Source organism: Podarcis gaigeae (assembly GCF_964106915.1).
Source record: "Podarcis gaigeae genome assembly, chromosome: 15".
NCBI lineage: Eukaryota > Metazoa > Chordata > Lepidosauria > Squamata > Lacertidae > Podarcis > Podarcis gaigeae.
In genome coordinates, this window is record NC_139692.1 from 41,486,513 (window position 1) to 41,499,446 (window position 12,934).

At 49.7% G+C, this 12,934-nt stretch overlaps 1 protein-coding gene and 1 long non-coding RNA gene across 3 annotated transcripts; one reads left to right on the plus strand and one right to left on the minus strand.

The window, feature by feature from the left end:
- Positions 1-101: 101 nt before the first annotated feature.
- On the plus strand, positions 102-3,993 carry LOC310832963. Of its 2 annotated transcripts, none has more exons than XR_014558483.1 (3): positions 102-210; positions 3,143-3,280; positions 3,904-3,993. It is a non-coding gene; the product is annotated as an uncharacterized lncRNA (long non-coding RNA). The 2 variants fall into 2 exon arrangements; XR_014558484.1 differs by having other exon boundaries at positions 201-473.
- SMG8 (SMG8 nonsense mediated mRNA decay factor) lies at positions 3,994-10,925 on the minus strand. The gene is made up of 4 exons (XM_083715051.1): positions 8,331-10,925; positions 7,576-7,721; positions 5,718-6,593; positions 3,994-4,498 (listed from the first exon to the last, which is right to left on the minus strand). The coding sequence occupies exons 1-4, from the start codon at positions 10,255-10,257 to the stop codon at positions 4,301-4,303; spliced, it is 3,147 nt and encodes a 1,048-aa protein (XP_083571177.1). The 5' UTR covers positions 10,258-10,925; the 3' UTR covers positions 3,994-4,300.
- Between the last annotated feature and the right edge of the window lie 2,009 nt (positions 10,926-12,934).

A 12,934-nucleotide genomic window follows, 5' to 3' on the forward strand; every position in this document is an offset into this window, starting at 1 on the left:
ATGGGAGAGTAGGCGCGAGCGCGCTCGGCGCGCTGATTGGTTGGCGAAGCGCGCGGTCCGACAATAACGATTTTAGCGCGGAGCGGCGAAGAATGTTGGCGGCGGAGAGAAAGGGATTGCTGCTGGCGGTGGTGATGGCTCCGCTGTGACGTCACGGGCCGTCGCTAGGTCGCAGACGCCCCGCCCACCGCGGCCAATCCAGTGCGTGAGGTAAATCTGAAATAACGGTCACTCTTCCCCTCCTCGCGCTTTAGAATGACGAACGCCACCAACGTTTACGGAATAATAATTAACAACACGTTAAAACAGTAGTGACAATAAAGCTTAGTATTTCTAAGATAATAATGACAATAATAATAATATAATGGCCAAGCAATTGGGTAGTATTCAGTGTTCATCTTGCTCAGACAAGAACCATGGAAAAGAAGGAGCATGACTTTGATTTAAGTCCATCAGTTTCAATGGGGCTACTCGTGAGTAGAACTTAGATGGATACGACCCACTACTGTTATTGATGTTATTTCAAATTCTTCCCCGCCCTTCACCATAAGGTGCCAGGGTGGAGTTGCAGGAGTCTATAAAGTATCTTCCTAGCCATTCTTTATTATTTTAAAAAATGCTACTTAATTAAGGCCACACTAAGGTTTCTACTTTTGGGCAGTGTCATATACAAAATATATTCAACAGACTTACATACAGCAATTATTGTATTAATTCATCCTGACTAAGACACCCCCATTTGCTTATGCTACATAGACACATGCCCAAACCTTTAACTCCATAATAAGGTTTTAATAAACTAAAACAGACCAACACAGACACTAAGCAGTCACTCTGTTAGTTGCAGCTATTATTTAGTCCAGGATGCAAAAGAGGCTGTGATTAGTATGGTAATTCTAAGTTAACATTTGGGGGGGGGGGATTTTATTTTTAGTGATCATGTTCTGGCTCAATAGCTCAGTCAGTGGAGCATGAGACTCTTAATCTCAGGGTTGCAGGTTCGAGCCCCACGTTGGGCAGAAGATTTCTGCATGGCGGGGGTTGGACTAGATGACGCACATGGTCCCATACAACTCTACAATTCTATGATGATCTATGTGAGCAGAAGCTTCTGAGAACAGCTGTACAATGCCATTGTTCTTTATTCCTGCCAGCCCTTCCTCAAAACCTACCTTTTCCATTAACACTTCAACACAACCCTCTGCTCCCCAAACTCTACTGCAGGTGCAGCTTAAAGTGCCCTTCGGGTATCCTTGGACTACAACTCCCATCAGCCCTATGCAGCATTGGCCAATGGTCAGGGATGATGGGAGTTGTAGTCCAGCAACATCAGGAGGGCACCATCTTGGATACCACTGCTCCCCTGTAACAAAGCATTGTCCTGTATAACAGATACAACCATAAATTGTTTCCTTTCCTCTGTTTCACTTGTGGACAGATTCTAGTTTGTAACCTCCTTGGGACAGAGACCTTTCCTCCTGAACTGTGTTCCAAACCACCATGCAAACTGACACCAGCTTAACAATAACTTAAAAAACCAATCAATCTGATTTGGTTTTCCCAAAGAGGCCAAGGATATTTGCAGCATTTCCAACATATTTCTGTTCAAAATGAAACACCGATGTTCCATAACTTGCAGTTAATTGAAGATTATTCTTTAGGGAAGCTGAAATACCTTCATTCCCAACTTTAATTGTGCTGGGAGCCCCCTAGTGGGCTAGCCCACGCAATTGCAACCGTGTGGTTCCCTGAAATGCAAGGGCTTCCACAAGCGAGCCTCAGATGTGAATGACAGGCATTATTCCATAGGATTACAAATCCCTTCATAAACTGCCCTTGCATGTTCAGCCAAATCTCAAATGCTGGATGCACAGCAGCGGGAGGAAACCTTAGGCCTGGGGGCTAATTGTGGCCCTTTACGGCTCTCCACAGGCCACATCTTTGAGTGCCTTTGCCTAGCTGGAATGCGTCCTTGAACTGTGATAATGTTTCTTGCTTGCCTTGTTGGTGAAATGTATGTGTAGAAACCTCTGACATTTTCAAGGCTATAATGTAGCATACATTACAAAGGCAAAAGTCTTTAAGAACTTGCCATAGTTTGCTGTGGTCGACACAGTCAAATGCTTTTGCATAGTCAATGAAGCAGAAGTAGATGTTTTTCTGGAACTCATAGGTTGTTCCTTTATAGCTGCAGCTGTGCTGCTTGAATTTGGTACCTTCCCTGTTGCGTTGCTTTCAGCAGGGATTGGATACACATAGCAGCGATCGGGGGTCTCAGAGCATATTAAGTCCCTTAACAAAACAGCACAGCAGGGTAAGGTGTTGAATTCAAGGCACAGTAAAAAAAAATGAATGTTCCTTTGCAGCTGTGACTTAATCTGCCCTGTACCCAATGTCATCTCATGGCAGGTTATAGTATAGACAAGTGGGTATGGTTTGAGCAGAACAGCCTTGTGGACCAAACAGGGAGAGCAGGAAAGCCAAATTAGGCCTGAAGGCTCAAGGTTTCCAATTGCTGACAATCCCTCACTTGGTTACCTGTGTAGATCCCATCCTGGTCACCAGGTGGGCAGGTTAGATTACTGTTTTCTTTTTAAGGTCCTAAATGACCAAACACAGGCTCATATCTGCAGGTGGGCCATAAAACTGAACAAACATTGTGGGATTATTTGCAAGAGTGCACCAAAGCCTTTGGCTGTTTTCTGCAGGAGCAGCAGGTGGAGCCACAGTGCAGAGAGGGAGAAAAGGATAGCTCAATTTGTACAAGGACTTGCATAGTCCAAAAGGTCACTGGCAGGCCTTGCTCCTCTTTTAAAGGCAAAGGTTCAAGGCCAGGAATGTGCATAGATTAAACAAAAAGCAAAAAACATCTGACCAGGCCAGAGTATTTCCCAATCATGTTTGAATAATTGTAACATGCTATTCCACATCTGGAATTAGCTGGAAGTCCAAACCACACAGCAGCAAAAAAAACCCCCAGTGCCTTTTGTTGTTGCAATACTTTAAAAGAATCGCTGATGTTTAAGAAGTTTTTAGTTCAAGTTCTGCTTTTTTATATATAAAAAAGATATGTCCACATAAAATATCTGTTTCTTAATGGTCTGTGTTTTTCCTTCTCACCCCTTCCCCTTTTGTCAAGCAGGAGACAATTAGCTGCCAGATGTATGTTTTACCAGCTTCAGCCAAGATTGCCTTTTGGCAGCTTTGATTGAATCACCTTTTATAGAAGATGAACATGACATCCACACTTCAGTACAATCCTTTGGCTGTCTACTCGGAAGTACGCAAGTTTCACTGAATTCAGTGGCATTTATTCCCAGGAAACTGGATAGAGGATTTGGAAACTTCAGTCGGTCCAAAGGGAGGTGACCAGAATAACTAGGGGCACCTGATGACTGGAGCATATAATTCTAGACTTGTGCTAGATCCAATGATTACCCACAAGGATTCTTATATAAAGCTGTCCACATTTTAAGATCTATTTTGGAGGCCCCGCTCCCTGCATGAATGATCAAAGTGACTAAACACAAGAGACAGGGCCTTTTCAGTAGTGGTGCCGATGGTTCGAAATGCCCTCCCTATGGTGACTTGCCTGGCCCTGAAATTTTCTGGAAAGAAACAGAAATTATGCAAATAGGCATTTACCATCTAGCTCTGCTGTTGTTTTTAACTGCTGCCTTTTATGGTTAGTTGCGTCTAATCCTTTTTAAAGTGCTTTATTTGTTCTTTATCGCATCATTGTGTCCCACTTTTTTTTAAGCGGCTCTGAGTATTTATTGGTAAAAGAGTGGGATATAAATATTAAATAATAGTAATAATAAACAGCATCCAGAACGTCCTTTAATGCAGCACTTTTTAGCTGATTTTTCATATCATCTCTCTTTGGATCCCCCTCCTCTTAAGAGCAAATTCCATCAGCCCCAGCCAGCAGAGTGAGGATATACTTCAATATGTTACTGCAGCCACTTGAATACAATATAAAACAGTAATGACTTAAGCACAGGTCTTATGTTTTATTTTTCCTTTCTTCATCTTGATCCACAGACCTTTACATACTAGAACTTAATTTGGCTCCTGCATTAATATACCCCACCAGTTCAGGGTCTCTGATAGGACTTGGCACATACATATGGTTTCAACACCGGGACTTTTTAAGTGCAATAAAATCAAAGCAGTGATTGCTGTGTGAATTCCAGCTGTTGTTAATCAAAATCCGTCATTTAGAATGGGGTGAGGTGGGGGGGAGGGAAAGAAAATACTAAATTCCAAAGCCAATTCAACTTGTGTGGTCAAGTAAGTCCTATTGTATCACAGCTTTTAATATTCCTCGAAGCACCTTGTAGCTCATGAGCTGCTGGTTTTCCTTTGGAGGGAAGGACGGTCCACGTTCCGTCACATAGGCATAAGGAAACCGAAGAACCCACAGTCCATCAGAAGGAAGTTTTATCTCTTGTTTCTCCGGGTAAAACACAGGGCAAGGAGGTGGCCCTGGCTGAACCTAGGAATGAAAGAGAAACAAACATAAACAAAATCTCCAGACAGGCAGCTGTAGCAAAATGACAAGTCTCTCATATGAAAAGCCTACTGGATCAGGCCAGATACCTATGGGAAACCAGGATTCAAGCACAGGATCAACTCTCCCTCCTGTGGTTTCGCACAACTGGTATTCAGAAGCATACTACTTGCTCCAGCTGTAGAGGCAGAGCATAGCCATCATGGCTCGTAGCCATTCATTGATAGCCTTATCCTCCATGAATTTGCCCAGTCCTCTTTTAAAGCCATCCACCTCTCAGCCTTGTGGCTAAGATCAAGTGTAGTGGTCTCATGGCACCCTGAATACAAATAAAGGTAACATGACTTAAACCAGGGGTGAGGAAGCATTTCCACCCCAAGGGCCACATTCATTTGTGGGGAACCTTCTGAGGGGCCACATGTGAGTCGTGGGTGGGGTCACAGGCAAAAGTGAGTGATCTATGGATGTGAATCTCAGGCTACACTCTAGCCATGCAAAAGTCAGGGGCTTCTACATAAGCCCACTCTATCCAGGCAAACAAGAGGTATTGCCACTCTCCCAGGACACATTCCAGTCAGGCAAAAGCACTCCAAAGGGTGCGGGGCCTGGAGTGAGAACCCCAAAGGCCACAGAGAGAGTAAGAGCTGGAGGACTTAGGTCCACATCAGGACCTGAAGTTTCCCACACCCAGCCATGATGTGTGATACTGAAATGGCAAGCTTATCAGTGCCTCCAAACAGGCAAAATTCACAAAGCTATTTGATCTGCCCTCCTCTTCAAAAGAACTGCCCTACTCCCTGGGCCAGTCACCCCCCCCCTAGCCGATTTTGTGCAAAGATAAAAACTGCAGGGAAACTATGACCACAAGCCTTGGAAAGGTAGAGTGTAAATCTAAGAAATGCATTTAGTATAGGCCTAGCATTCTGCTGCTGCTATGGATTACCACTACTCATGTTCTAAGAGCATTCACTAAAACACAGGTTGAAATACTGATACATTTCTCTCTAACGTCAGTTGCTGCAGTTATCCTGTGAAGACTTATTATATTGCGCAACCTTCCCCTGACCTATAAAACCAGACCCTGCCATGTGTGCTAAGAACAGCCAATGGCCCATCTAGTCCAGCATCCTGTTCTCACATACGCCAGAAACCCACCAGCAGGACCTGAGCGTAATACACTCCAGCTTTTCCATAATCTTCTCACCTGTGGAGTCAGTACTATCTGCAGCGGAGCATCAGGCACCACAACAAAAAGTCTCATCAGCTGAGCATAGTGTGGCTTCAGCCCTCGCCCCGGGTTGGACGACAGGATGTACAGGGGCATGTCGGAGTTGAGAGCCTTGAGAGCCGATTCCTTTGGCCCCCCTCCCATCACCTTCATGACTTTCTCAGGGCCCGAGCACATGAACCTCCGGCCGCGGGCATCCTCGTACTCAAACCCCACAAAGGCCCGGGCCACGTCGTCCCGTCGCCTCCCTCTGCCCATGACGACTGCGCTCCTTTTCCCAAGGACAGCCTTGTTAGGAGCTGGCCAGGAATTTGTGTCCAGCTCCCCCTCCTCTTCCGTCCGTGTCCGGATGACAATGTCCCAAGGCATTAGGTAATTCGTTCCCAGGATGAAACCCTGCTGGTCTAAGCCGGTGTGGAAGTTGTAAGCCTTGGCAGGGCCGAGTTTTACCAGCGACCAGCTGGAAAACTTGGGCAGGAGGCCCTTGGGGCAATTGGAGTGGAGCATCCCTGGCAGATACTCAACCGTTGAGGCTTGGCGGTCAATCAAGCTGGGTCTCTTCTCTCCTTTGGAGTCAGCTGTCTGCCCGTGAGACTCCGTGTTGTTCCCTCCACCCTGAGGGTCGGCTGGGTAGGTCCCCAGGCTGTCCGTGGACTGACCCAGACTGAGTGCTAAGCTCAGACTGGTGCTCTCCCCCTGAGTCTGCGGCTCCTTCTCCTTCAGCTTTTCGGCTTCGCCCTCTGGAGGGCTGGGCGACGTCTCATTCTTTGCCGGTGCTGGATCTGGAGTGCTTGGCTGGAAGATGGGGAAGTTGATGTGGTCCAGTTTCCCGCAGCATTTCTCTTCCAGCAGCTAGGAAATCAAAAGAAAGGGGCAGAAATGAGAAGGTTTGCAACCTAGAGCCGGGTGGGGAACATTTTTCAGCTTGAGGGTCGTGTTTCCTTGTAGGTAACCTTCTGCGGGACTGCATAACAGTGGTGGATGCAAAACAGATGCAAAAGCAGGTGAAACAATAGATGAGATTCCTATCTTTGTAACACAGGCCATAGCCCAGTCATGCATAAGGCAGCCGTATCTGCACACAGACACCCCCCCCATCCTTCTAGGTGAGCAAGGCCCATTGTTCCCCTTCAACCAGGGGTTGGTTTAATTATTTACTGGTGTTTTATCTTGTATTTGATTCTGTGAACTGCCCCAGTTATAATAACAATTGTCGCAACGATGCATTCAAGTCAGGCAAAATCAACTAATGGAAATGTGGCCTAAGAGACAGTGGTGGCTTGGGGAGAGTCCTGAGGGGCACAGAGAGCTATGCCTGGGGCCAGAGATTCGCCACCCTTGCGATATAGATGCCTCCAGGAACATGCTGTGTAAAAGCCCAAGGCCTGGAAGCTGGGTATCCAAAGGCTGCTGGGAGGTTGTGCCCCCCTCCCTCCTGAGCAGCAAAGGGAAGATGCGCCTGGCCCCACTCTTTAGTTCAAAAAGGGGTGGGAAATCTACTGCCCCTGGCCTAAGTACAAAAGCCCTCTGTAAGCAATTGGCTTAGAGCTTTGGGCAAGAGCAATCTAACCCTTTTCTTGCAACTTGCTGGGGGGAGATGAAGAGGGAAGCAGGAAAAGCACAGGGGCGGGTGGGCAGAAGGAGCAGGGAAAGGCAGGAAGCTGCCCACTTGCAGCCCAGATTCCAACTGCGGAAGGCAGCCCCTGACAGATTACCCAGAAGGAGTGTGGCCCTAAAGAGGGATGAAAAGGCCCACACAATGACAAGTCTTCAACTGTTAGTTTACCCATCTATTTAAGAACTGTATTGCAAGGGGAAGGTGACAAATAATTACCTGATAGAAATCGTAATTTGCTGCTTTGATGTCGAATGGGTCATCCCGGGGTGCTTGTTTCCTCCCACAGTTGCAGGTGCCAGTGGAGCGAGCTCGGCTGTTATGGTACAGCACAGGTGGGTTCCTGTCTGGTTCAGGTTTCTCCCCTAAAAAAGAGCGTCACAGAAGGAAAACTTCCATCAGTTGGTTCCTTTGACTTATTTGCTTCTTTAAAAGCTTTGAACAACACATAATCCAGAAACTTGAGAATCATAACCCCACTTTTTTCAGTCCAAAAAACCCTTGCATTTTGGAAGTGATGCAAGCCCTTTTTATCCCAGAAAACATTTGTTGCCACAGATTTTATTCAAAAGGGTGCTTGCCATTATACTAAATATTTTGTACTTGCTTTTAATGCAGATAGGACAGATTAAAGACCCCTAAGTCTAAAGTGTGTGTGTGTGTGTGTATCTTCATCCATCCATATATGTGTATATAGAAAAATGTGACATGCTTAGGGATACCCCACTCTGGAAGTTGAACACGTAGCAGGAAATGATTGAACAATATTGTGAAGGACAATGAGGGCTAGAAACCTAAAAGATTTGCAAAAAGACTTTGCCTTCCTGCCTAGTGTGATCTGGCAGGGCCCATTTCCAAACTTGTGTGAGCGTATATTAAGTGAGATGCATATGCAAACAAATCTAAAATTGGGAGCAGAGGAAGGAAGACAGTCCAGACCGTGAGCTTCTAAACCCCGAATGACCTGAACTTACCTGATTTTGGAAGCAAGTGAAATTTATGCACACAATGCTGGTCGGTCAAGCTCCTCTCCTCGCACAGCTGGTGCCCGTTGCTCCAGAACTTGTAGCAGTCTTCATGCAGCTGCAGGGCGTACTTGTGAAAGGCTGGTCCCCGGGCGTGCTGGCTGTAGACCCGCAAGGCCTGGGCCAGCTGGTTCTTGTGGACAGTCATGGTATAGTTGTGGGGCAGGTTGGACTGGTAGGCACTGTGGGCCATGGGGAGGGCCTTCTGGCAGCGGTTCTCTGAGAACTTGGTGTCAATGTCCAGGTAGCCTTCCAAAACCTTGATGCTCCCCATGATTTTGGAGGTCAGCTCCCCGATGGCCGAAGATGGGTCGCTGTCCTTGCCTTCAATGGCTACTTCGTACAGCTTCAGGGCTGTGGCCACCCACTTCTGGTAGGTGGGCAGCTCAAAGTGGGAAGGCTGCGGGTTCCTCCCTACACTGTCGTCAAAGCCCTTCTTGCCCAGGACCAGCTCCACGTGCTGGAAGAGGAACTCCTTCAAGGTGCAGTCCACCAGCTGCCCCGAGGAGCTGGAACTGCTGCTGCTGCTCTCCACGTGGAAAGACAGCTGCTGTCTCCCGTGCCGCATGGCCTGGTACCTCCGAGGCCCAGCCAAGGCAGGTGCCAGCGAGGCCTCTGCCTCCCTGTTGGTGCAGTTGCTCCGCAGCTGGTCCAGCAAGACAGCAATGGGGTCGTCGCCCTCTTGTGCCCCGCCGGCCACAATGTAAACAAAAGCCTGGTTGGCCGGGACGGTGAAGAGGCAGTTGATGCTCTGGTTGGTCAAGACCCGGCTCTTGCGGAAGATGCGGTAGATCTGGTCCTCCAAGGCATGCTGGAGTCGCCGCTTGGGAGAGTGCTTCTTCGCAGGGGGCTTCTCCAGGTGCCCACAGAACTCCTGCCCCCTACCGGGCGTGGGCTCCACCTTCAGGGCTCCGTTGAGCTGGAAGAGGAAGAGGAGGCGGGGTGGGCAAGGCCTGCAGTTGAGCTTCCAGTCCTTGCCAACGGGGCAGTCCTTGATAGCGGCCTTCAGAGAGGGCAGCACCTTCTGCCGCAAGCCGTCCAAGGCTCGGAAGACCCGGTCGTAGGTGATGTCGAAGGAGCAGGTGGGGTGGACCATGAGCAGGATGTGGCAGACGGAGAAGAGGTAGAGGAGGCTGAGGCAGTGGAGCTTCTCCTGGTGCTTCCAGAACTCGTGGGCCTCAGCGTGGGGCAGCTGGGAGCTGCCTGGAGCTAGGAGGTGAGCCCCCAAGCTGCCAGGCCCTCGGGCATCCCCCATGGCATCCAGGTCCTTGCAGGCTTGCAGAAGCTGGTGGCTGTCGCAGATGGACGTGAGGACCAGGTAGAGCACCTTGCAATCCTGGCTGTAATAGGCTTCCAGAAGGTTGTAGTCGCCCTGGCAAGAGGAGGAGGCGGAAGAGGAGGCGGCGGAGGAAGAGGAAGCGGAGGAAGAAGCCGAGGGGGAAACGGTTCCTGGGTCTGCGCCGCCGCCGCCGCCGCCACCACCACCACCTTCCCCTCCTCCACTATCAGTTCCTCCAGCGGAAGATCTGGCCTCGCCGCCGCGCTGGAAGAGGGGGAAGACTTGCCTGTCGCACACCGTGTTCACCAAGGCCGCCTTCTCCGAGCTGAGCTGCAAGGCGGTCTTCCCGAAGATCCCCACCACGCAGACCTCCTCTTCCTCCCCCGGGGTAACTACCCCGGGGGCGACGCTGCTGGTGGTGGTGCTGCTGGTGGTAGGAGCAGCGGGGGCGGCAGCGGCAGCAGGAGCAGCGGCTGCAGTGCTGGCGGCAGGGGTGGCGGCAGCAATGCCAGCGCTGCTGCTGCTTCCCCTCTCCGCTCCAGCCAGCAGCAACTCATGCAAGCCCACGGGGCCTTGCACCGCCGTCGCGCCCACCATCCTCGCCTTTTGCAGCGGGACCGCGAGCCTCCTTGCAGGGCTGTTTTGTCGTCCCCCGGGAGCAGCCGCCGTCCGAAGCCCGGGAAGCACGAAGGAAGAAACTGCGCAGGCGCGGGGAGGAAAAAGAACGCGATATGTGTCGAAGCAGCAGCCAATAAGCTGCCGCGGCTGGAAAGAAATGGCCTTCTGCGAACGTAGAGATGGGAAAAAGTGAAGAGTGACACACTTCCAGCGTCGGAAGGCGAGGTTTCCCCGTTTCTTCCACACCCCACCCCTTCGTTTGGTTAGGTTGCACCCTAGGCAAGCTTACTAGGTATCTAGTAAGGTATCTAGAGTGCATCATTCCACACTACTGAACGTGTTGACACGGGTTAATGGAATAATAAAATAATAATAATAAATAATAAATGGAAGGGACACAAAGGGTCATCTGGTCCAACCCCCTTGCAACGCGGGGTTGATGTGAGCTGCAGCCCAGCTACCTTTTATTGAAATATGTCTAGCCTGCATTTTGGTTAAAATAAATAAATAACAGCAATATTCGCTTGCACGTCTTGGTTTTCGCGGAGTGAGGACGGAGACCCAAGATTCCGTCCCCAAGCACCCTCCCAAATCCTGCTGCCAATCCAGCAGGCAGGAGACAAAGGGGGGAAAAAGGTCTGCGAAGTCAAGTGGAAACGTTGTGAGAGTCTGTTTTTAAAGTCTATGTTTGAAACAAGTGAGGGCAGGGAGGCGAAGGACTCTTTCTTTGCACATGCTCAGACATCACTATGAAGCCGCTGAGTCCCGGAACTGCCCTTCCTCTTTCTGCGATCCTCTGCATAGAGCACGTGACCTGCTACAGGCAGGGTGTTGCCGTAAGCGCGCGCCCTTCTAAGTCAACGTGCACAGGATTGGGCCCTTAAGCATTGCACAGGTGTATAGCCTTGTGCAGCTTTTCATATGCTACGATCTAAATTCCATGAATTCCCCACTTATTTCTCCCCACGCACCTGTCGACAGATGCAGATGTGTGCTCAGCGATTGTCATTAAAGTCCTTAAGAGCAGGCTGTGACCCTCCGGAAGTTGCTGGACTCCAACTCCGATCAGTCCCAGCTAGCATGGCCAATGGTCAGTGATGATGGCAGTTGTAGTGCAACACTAGAGCACTATAGTTCACCACCTTAGAAGCAAGACAGAAAGGTCCGAAGACGGTGGATAGGGGACAGAGGCTACCTATCGTGCCCAGACTGAGCAAAAAGGTAGAACTCTGCACGATCTGCAGTGCAGCAGCTAGGTTCGAACTCCCAATTTATCAATAACAAGTAAAGTAGTTCTTCAGCAGAGCTTGCCTTATGACAAATGCCTATCAAACTCCATGATTCTCTCCTGTAAGAATATAAATATGTATTGGTTGCTTTTCACCATATCTTTTGTGTCACTATGCTAGCCACCTTTAATGTTTTGTGTTTAAATCGGTGAACTGTCATAACTCAAGTGCAGATCTGCACAGAGCGGGCATCCCCAAACTCGGCCCTCCATGTGTTTTGGGACTACAACTCCCATCATCCCTAGCTAACAGGACCAGTGGTCAGGGATGATGGGTACTATAGTCCCAAAACATCTGGAGGGCCGAGTTTGGGGATGCCTGGCACAGAGGCATGCATGTTATGCCAATGGATAACAGTAGATAAGCAATGCTGACCTGAGCCAAGCCACCAATTTACTTGTGGCTCTGGTTAGCAGATCCCACAAGTCTAAAAGTTTGCTTATCTCTTATGTAGGCAGCAGCCCATTATCCACTATTTGGGTATAGCACATCCCTTCCAATCGGGATTCAGGCCTCACCATGGGACTGAAACTGCCTTGGTCGCGCTGGTTGATGATCTCCGGCGGGCTAGGGACAAAGGTGAGAGCTGTTTCCTAGTTCTGCTGGATCTCTCAGCGGCCTTTGACACCATCGACCATAACATCCTTCTGGACCGTCTAGAGGGGCTGGGAGCTGGGGGCACTGTCATACAGTGGTTCCGCTCCTTCCTCCTGGGCCGTGTCCAGAAAGTGGTGGTGGGGGTGAGTGTTCAGACCCCTGGGCTCTCACTTGTGGGGTGCCTCAGGGTTCTGTCCTCTCCCCCATGCTTTTTAATATCTATATGAAGCCGCTGGGAGAGATCATCAGGGGGTTTGGACTGGGCGTTCATCAGTATGCAGATGACACCCAGCTCTACCTCTCCTTTAAATCAGAACCAGTGAAGGCGGTGAAGGTCCTGTGTGAGTGCCTGGAGGCGGTTGGAGGTTGGATGGCGGCTAACAGATTGAGGTTGAATCCTGACAAGACAGAAGTACTGTTTTTGGGGGACAGGAGGCGGGCAGGTGTGGAGGATTCCCTGGTCCTGAATGGGGTAACTGTGCCCCTGAAGGACCAGCTGCGCAGCCTGGGAGTCATTTTGGACTCACAGCTGTCCATGGAGGCGCAGGTTAACTCTGTGTCCAGGGCAGCTGTCTACCAGCTCCACCTGGTACGCAGGCTAAGACCCTACCTCCCCGCGGACTGTCTCGCCAGAGTGGTGCATGCTCTAGTTATCTCACGCTTGGACTACTGCAACGCGCTCTACGTGGGGCTACCTTTGAAGGTGACCCGGAAACTGCAATTAATCCAGAATGCGGCAGCTAGACTGGTGACTGGGAGTGGCCGCCGGG

Bases quoted from the DNA above. Each gene is read 5' to 3' on its own strand.
- SMG8 (XM_083715051.1), bottom strand. From the start codon at position 10,257: ATGGTGGGCGCGACGGCGGTGCAAGGCCCCGTGGGCTTGCATGAGTTG. The intron at 6,594-7,575 runs GTAATTATTTGT...TTGATTTCCTAG, and splicing joins CAAATTACGATTTCTATCAG to CTGCTGGAAGAGAAATGCTG. The intron at 4,499-5,717 runs GTGAGAAGATTA...TTTCATTCCTAG, and splicing joins AGATAGTACTGACTCCACAG to GTTCAGCCAGGGCCACCTCC.